This window comes from Theropithecus gelada, chromosome X (assembly GCF_003255815.1).
Source record: "Theropithecus gelada isolate Dixy chromosome X, Tgel_1.0, whole genome shotgun sequence".
Lineage (NCBI taxonomy): Eukaryota > Metazoa > Chordata > Mammalia > Primates > Cercopithecidae > Theropithecus > Theropithecus gelada.
In genome coordinates this window covers 69,006,600-69,014,561 of record NC_037689.1, presented here as the reverse complement: position 1 = coordinate 69,014,561, position 7,962 = coordinate 69,006,600, and the positions used below count along the sequence as shown (strand labels likewise).

At 39.3% G+C, this 7,962-nt stretch overlaps 1 protein-coding gene across 1 annotated transcript in view; it reads left to right on the top strand.

Annotated features, from left to right (window-relative positions):
• Positions 1 to 508: 508 nt before the first annotated feature.
• APOOL (apolipoprotein O like) overlaps positions 509 to 7,962 on the top strand; it is an 81,866-nt gene continuing 74,412 nt past the window's right edge. The window contains exon 1 of the mRNA XM_025372580.1: positions 509 to 547. Within this exon, the coding sequence (XP_025228365.1) occupies positions 533 to 547 (15 nt within the window). The 5' untranslated portion in view covers positions 509 to 532. The remainder of the gene's footprint in view (positions 548 to 7,962) is intronic.

Sequence of the window (7,962 nt, the reverse complement as noted above, 5' to 3'; positions counted from 1 at the left end):
TAGTTTTAGAATGAATGAACTTACTCATGTTTCGCAGAGGTAATAACTTCTTTTTCTGACTATATAATTAATTATTAAAGCAGCTACACTTGGGTATTAAGTCCTTATGTAGACATATCACATATGCCTGAAACAAAATAATTAAAAGTTCTGCACCCAGGAAAATAACTCCCACCTAGACTATGGATAATATTCTGAAAGGCTTTATCTGGGACCGGGAGGGGCAACCACAAAGGTGAACAGTTTCTCCGGAAGACAGCCGACCAAAACTGCAGCAGTTGCCAAGGCCGCTGGAGGAGGGCGGAGAAAAGGCGGTAACTGGCAGGCAACAGCAGTTGCCACGGCCGCCGGAGGAGGGCGGAGAAAAGGCGGTAACAGCAGTTGCCACGGCCGCCGGAGGAGGGCGGAGAAAAGGCGGTAACTGGCAGGCAACGGGCGTAACGGGGCGGGGCTGTCGGAAGGGGAGCCTAGTCGAACTGATTTGTCCCTCTCCGCTCTCCGTCTGAAAACCTTGGCGGAAAGGGTCGTAGACATGGCGGCCATCAGGGTAAGCGAAAACGAACTTGCTTAATTTCTGTGGTTGCCGATAGCATCCCGGTAACTATAAAAGGGATCCTACTAACTTCTGAAGGAGCCCCGGAGCAAGGGGCGGGGTGGAGGTGGGTTTTGACATAATTACAATCTTTATTGTTTGAAGCCTCAAGACACCTGCCTTTCCCCATTAGGGTTTTATCAGCCTGGGACACTGCTTCCTCAATCCCCTTCGGTTGTCGATTTACACAGTGGCACAATATAAAACTGGGAAATGGCTGGGTGAAAATGGTTGGCCAGGCGACGAGCCGCAGTAGATGTTTCGGTCTTGAGCTGCAATAAAGAGAGAAAAAAAAAAAATCCTGGGCATTTGTCTCGGCGCACAGGGCAAGGCCTCATGACCCTATGGAAGGACTTTGTTGAAACATTTGGGGTGAAACTGACCAGAATAGAGAGGTCCCATAGTCTCTCAGCAGTGCGCTGGTTTACAAGTAGTGTTGTTGCTCTCTGTGCTCGAATAACCTGTTTCTTTCGAGTTTTACGCTTGGAAAAGATGCCTTTACTTGGGAATCCGTGTACAGTGAGTGACTCAGCTGGCTGCTTGCTGCAGTTCCCTAAGTAGTGTTTAATAATGGTAGTCTACAGGTATTTACGTAGCGGGTTTTAAGTGTAAAATATTCTGTTAGGCTTGCAGGAGATACAATATGAATAATTCAGTTTCGCTGAAGTTTAAGTCGGCAGCGTCTGCAGTTCTGGTTCTCATACTTCATGTGAGTTCTTTCAACAACCTCCTACCTGAACTTGCTGCCTCAAGCCTGGCTTTTATATAATCCGTTTTCTGTGTTGCCAGAGTACATCTACCAAAATGCAAATTTGATTTTTTGCCTCCCCACCCCCATCCCACCCCCCCATTTACAAAACTGTATGGGCATGTCATCATCTCCCCTCTGGGGTCAGGTCATACTCTTATGTCTAGAACACCTGATTTTACCTAGACTTTCCAGCCTTATCTCTTGTCACTCAGGAACCCTCCTCCTGTCGATGCTGAGCTACTTGCTTGACCCCTCCTTGCTTTTTTACATGCTCTTTCTCTGGGCCTAAAGTGCCTTTTCCCATGCTTATCTAGTTGCATTTATAGTTCATTCTTTAATTCAACAGATATTTGTGTATAGCCTCCCCATAGGCAAAACACAAAAATGCCTGTCTAACAGTGTCCTTGATCTCCCCAGTCTATTTTATTTTATTTTTTATTTTTGAGACAGAGTCTTGCTCTGTCTCCCAGACTTGAGTGCAGTGGCCTGATCTCGGCTCACTGCAACCTCCCCGCCCCCCGCTCCCCCCGGGTTCAAGTGATTCCCTGCCACAGCCTCCTGAGTAGCCGGGACTACAGGCGCGCGCCACCATGCCCGGCTAATTTTTTTATTTTTTAGTAGAGACGGAGTTTCACCATGTTGGTCAGGCAGGTCTCGAACTCCCGACCTCATGATACACCCTCCCGGGCCTCTCAAAGTACTGGGATTACAGGCGTGAGCCACCGCGCCCGGTCCTCGCCAGTCTATTTTAAATAACACCTGTTTGTGCTCCCAGAGGACTGTGGGCACACTCTTAACCAAGCATTTATTCCACTGCACATACAGACTACTTACTTGTCTGTTCTAGCTATCTAAACTTTAAGTTCCTTGAAGACAGTAATTATATTTTGTATCCGTAGTACCTGGCACAAGTCTGATGTATATTAGGTAGTAAACATGTTCTACATGAATAAAGTGCCAGGCAATGAGGACAAAAGAGATTAAGTGGTGGAGATATAACACATATAACACAAATGATTGTGATTAAGAGTAAGGGGAGTTTCTTACCTCAAGAGAAGTACAGAGTGCTCTGAGGCTCAAAAAGAGAGAGAGCTCACACTTGGTTTGAAGAGAGTAAAGAAAGGCTTCATGGAGAAGGTCCACAGACAGAAGGAATGGTCAGTGGCAAAAAGCAAACCAGAATAGTGTGTTGTCATTGAAACTTAGAGAAGAGAGTTGAACAGTCCTTTGATTTCACCGTTAATAAGTTGCTGCAGTTATCATTTATTAAGTGCTTACTCCAGGCCAGGCACTATGCTAAAACACATTACATGTGTTAATTCACTAATTCTCAAGACAGCTTTATGTGGTGGGTATTATTACCATTTTACAGATGAAAATTAAGGTTTAGAGGAGTTAGATTATTCAAAACCATGCTAATAAGAGCTGAAGTGAGCTAAAGAGATAAATAGAGTGGTAGAGGAACAACCAAGATTGTAAGGGGTTAAGAAAAGAATAAGGGATGGAGAACTGGCATTCATTTAGCACCTACTTTGGCCAGATGATTTACATATATTATTTTAGTTTAATCCTCTTGATGACCCTAAGAAATGGGTAATATATCCATTTTACAGATGAAAAAACGGAGGGTTAGAAAAACTGCTTGCTCCAGGCCATACAACCACTAAGTGGAAGAACTAGGTTCAAACAGTATATTTATCCCCGAAGTCTTTCCACTCCTCCATGCTTCCGCTGGAAAGGAGTTATACATTACTCTTTGGTGGTGAAAGAAAGGAACAAAATCTTGGAATGAGGGTAGCAAATTCCAGAAAAGGTGTCTTTTAATTAAAAAAAAAAAAAAAAAAAAAAAACTAAAAACAAAACAGGAGACAGAAGACTTGAGCTACTTTGGAGACAAGGGAAAATGTACCAGGAAGTATCTAGAGGGAAAGGTAATAGTATTTACAGCTATTATGTTATTGAATATTGACTACGTGCTAGGAATTTTGCTAAGCACTTTATGTGGATTCTCTCATTTATGTTTCACATTGGCCTTATGAGTAGGAACTGTTATTAATCACTTTTTGCAGGTAGGGAAACAGAAACTTAAAGAGGTTGAGTAACTCCGAGGTCATACAGGAGTAAAGTGGTAGAGCTGGATCTGAAATCACATGGTTTAAGTCCTGAACCTGGACTCTTAACCATACTTTGTAAGACAGTGGTAAAATCAAGAGAACAAGTGGAGGGATTAACCTTGGCAAAGAGGAGACACACTTTGCTTCAAAGGCCAGAGTTGGTCAAGATAGAAGGTGAAGATACAAAGTGATTTTGAAGAACGAAGGAGGTCAAGGAGGGAGCTCACATTGGAGGTCTGTATCTTCTGGGTGTAAGGTCATCTGCTGAGAGAGTTAAATGTGCCTTTAGGAGTTTAAGAATGGGATAGGCTTGGAAAAGGTGTTGTAGGAATTCAGTAAAGTATCAGTAGACATTGAATAAAATATTAATAATTGCTGAGAAGTGAGGGCCCGGCTACTGTTGGCTCTAGTAGTGATTTTCTCCAGCAGTGCTCACAGCATAGGGGAAGAGGAGACAGTGGGTTGCTCAAGTGCTGAGTGTTGTCAAGGTGAGAATGTTAGAAGATCTAGGGAATTTATCCAAATAATAGTCATCTACTCTGGATAAGGAGACAAACAAAGAAGATTGAAGTGATGGACTAGGGTACTAGAAGATTTATGGCCATAGTGAGAAAGAAGATCTAGTTCAAAAAGAGTAGGAGAATTGAAAGAGCATTCTATTTTAATGAGGGAAATTTCAAGCATTTAGGATCTCGAAGGTGAAACAATTTCTAATAATTGCAAGGTAGGGTAATTGTGTTAGAAATGGCTAAGATTTGTGGAGATCATGGTGCTTGAGAAGCAAGGACTATGCTGATCTCTCAGATCTTCTGAAATCAGGGGGAATTGCTGGAGGTCTGGCCTTCAATTAAGTGGATTGGGAGGAATATATAATAGTAGTGTCAAGTAAAAGCCAAGTTTCATTTAATGCCAGAGGTTGAGAGTGAGTTTGAGGACAATTTGGATATTGGCAGATAATTTGTTTGTAATAGAATACTTAAAATCAAAATTTGTCTATGATTTCTTGAGGACTTACTGTGTGTCAGGTACTGTGCTAAGCTGTTGATACACATTATTTCATTTAATTCTCACTAAACGTCTTCTAAGGTAGGTAACTTTACCTGTAAGAACTGAAGTAGATCAGTAAGGAAATCGAAACTGTAATTATAGGAGGTTGTACTCAGAAAAAAACTTGCTGAATTTATGATTTTAGCTATTAAGAAGTTCTAGGGAATGGTAAATTCAAGATGTACCTGGGGAACAGGTAGCTATAAGACCCTCTGGGTTTATGTATTTTTTTTTTTCTTTTTTTCCCCAGCTTTATTGAGGTATAACTGACAAATGAAATTGTTTGATTTTAAGGTGTACAGTGTGATGATTTGATATACATATATTTTGTGGAATGATTACCAGAATCAAATTAGTTTATATGTATCACTTCACCATGTTGTGTATTGTATCCCTTGAACTTACCTATCTTATCATTGAAAGTTTGTGCCCTTTGGCCAACCTCCCAACCTCTCCCCTTTCCTTCACCTTTGCCCCTGGTAACTGCCATTCTATTCTCTAGTCCAGTAAGTTCAACTTCTTAAGATTCCACGTACAGATCTGACTTACTTCACTTAGCATAATACCCTTGAGGGTTATCCATGTTGTTGCAAATAACAGGATTTCTTTCTTTTTTTATGGTTGAATAATAACCCGTTTTGTGTGTGTGTGTGTGTGTGTGTGTGTGTATATATACACCACAATTTCTTCATCCATTGATCTGTTGGCAGACACTTAGGTTAGACACTTAGGTTGTTTTCATGTTTTGGCTATTGTGAATAAATCCTGCAATGAACATGGGAGTGCAGGTATCTTTGCAATTGCTGATTTCATTTGCTTTGGTTGTACACCTACTTTGGCTATTCAGAGTCTTTTGTGATTCCATACAAATTTTGCAATTGTTTATTTTTTCTGTGTCTGTGAAAAATGCCATTAGAATTGAATCTGTGGATTGCTTTGGGTAGTATGGATATTTTAACAACATTAATTCTTCCAATTCATGAACATAGGATATCTTGACATTTGTATCTTCATTTTTGTTCATTATGGTTTGATAGTTTTCAATATACAGCTCTTTCACCTCTTGGGTTAAGTTTATTCTTAAGTGTTTTATTCTTTCTGATGTTGTTTTAAATGGGATTGCTTTCTTTCTTTTTTGGGTAGATCATCTTCAATAGTGTATAGAAATATAACTGCTTTTTTGTATGTTGACTTTGTGTGCTGCAGTTCCCTGAGTTTATTTATTAGTTCTAACAACTTTTTGGTAGCATATTTAAGATTTTTATGTATAATATCATGTAATCTGGGAAAAGAGACAATTTTACTTCTTCTTTTCCAATTTGTATGCCTTTCATTTCTTTCTCTTGCCTAATTGCTTTGACTAGAACTTCCAGTGCTATGTTAAATAGAAGTGGCAAGAGTCTTGTTCCTGATCTTAGAGGAAATGCTTTTAACTTTTCGCCATTGGGTATATTAGTTGTGGCCTTATCATATATGGCTTTTATTATGTTGCGGTACATACATTGTATAATTAATTTGTTGAGAGTTTTTATCACAAAAGGATGTTGAAGTTTGTCAGATGCTTTTTCTGCATTCGTTAAAATGATCGTGTTGTTTTTGTCTTTCATTCTATTAATGTGGTGTATCATGTTTATTGATTTGGATATGTTGAACTGTCCTTGCATCTCTGGGATAAATCTTACTGATCATGGTGAATGAGCCTTTTACTTTTATTTATTTATTGACTTCTTTGTTCAACTTCTATTTTAGGTTCAGGTGTACATGTGAAGGTTCGTTATGCAGGTAGACTCGTATCATGGGCATTTATTGTGCAGATTATTTCATCACCCAGCTATTAAGCTCATTACCCAATAGTTATCTTTTCTGCTCCCCTCTTTGCTCCCACCCACTACCCTCAAGGAGACCCCAGTGTCTGTGGTTTCTTTGTGTTTGTAAGTTCTCATCATTTAGCTCCCACTTATAAGTGAGAACATGCAATATTTGGTTTTCTGTTCCTGTGTTTACTTGCTAAGGATAATAGCCTACAGCTCCATCCATATTCGTGCAAAAGACATGATCTCATTCCTTTTTATGGCTGCATAGTATTCCATGGTGTATATGTACCATTTTTTTTTAATCCAATCTGTTATTGGTGAACATTTGGGTTGATTCTGTATCTTTGCTATTGTGAATAGTGCTGTCAAGCTACCCTTCTAAGTGGTTGTACCATTTTGCATTCCTACTAGCGATGAATGAGACTTCCTGTTGCTCCATGTTCTCCCCAGCATTTACCATCATCAATGTTTCGGATTTTCACCCTGCTAGTAGGTATGTAGTGATATCTTATTCTTGTTTTAATTTGTAATTCTCCAGTGACATGATGTGAAGCATCTTTTCATATGCTTATTTGCCATCTGTGTATCTTTGATGAAGTATCTGTTGAGATATTTTGCCCATTTTAAAACATTTTAATAGTTTTTCAGGAACAGGTGGTTTTAGGTTAAATGGATGAGTTCTTTAGTAGTGATTTCTGAGATTTTGGTGCACCTGTCACCTGAGCAGTTTGCACTGTCTCCAATGTGCAGTATTTTGTCCCTTACCCCTCCCAGTGTTCCCAAGTCCCCAATGTGCATTGTCTTATTTTTATGCCTTTGAATTATCTTAGCTTAGCCCCCACTTATTAGTAAAACCATACGATAGTTGGTTTTCAATACCTGAGTTACTTCACTTGGGATAATGTTCTCCAACTTCATCTGGGTTGCTGCAAATACCCTTATTTTGTTCTTTTTTATGTCTGAATAGTATTCCAGGTTGTATATATACCACATTTTCTTGATCCACTCATTGGTTGATGGGCATTTAGGTTGGTTACATATTTTCACAATTGCAAATTGTGCTGCTGTAAACATGCATGTGCAAGTGACTTTTTTATATAATGACTTTTTTCTGTGGGTAAATACCCAGTAGTGGGATTGCTGGATTGAATAGTAGTTCTACTTTCAGTTCTTTAAGGAATCTCCATACTGTTTTCCATAGTGGTTGTACTAGCTTACATTCCCACCAGCAGTGTAAAAGTGTTCCCTTTTCACCCCATCCACACCAACATCTGTTATTTTTTGATTTTTAATTATGGCTATTCTTGCAGGAGTAAGATGGTATGGCATTGTGGTTTTAATTTCCATTTCTCTGATAATTAGTGATGTTAAGCATTTTTTCATGTTTGTTGGACATTTGCATATTGTAAGAATTGTCTCTTCATGGTCTTTGCCTACTTTCTGATGCCATTATTTGTTCTTTTTTTTTTGCTGATTTGTTTGAGTTTCTTGTAGATACTGGATATTAGTCCTTTGTCAGATGCATAGTTTGTGAGTATTTTCTCCCACTCTGTCAGTTGTCTGTTTTCTCTGCTATTTTGTTTGCTGTGTAGAAGCTTTTTAGTTTAATTAGGTCCCATCTATTTATTTTTGTTTTTGTTGCAT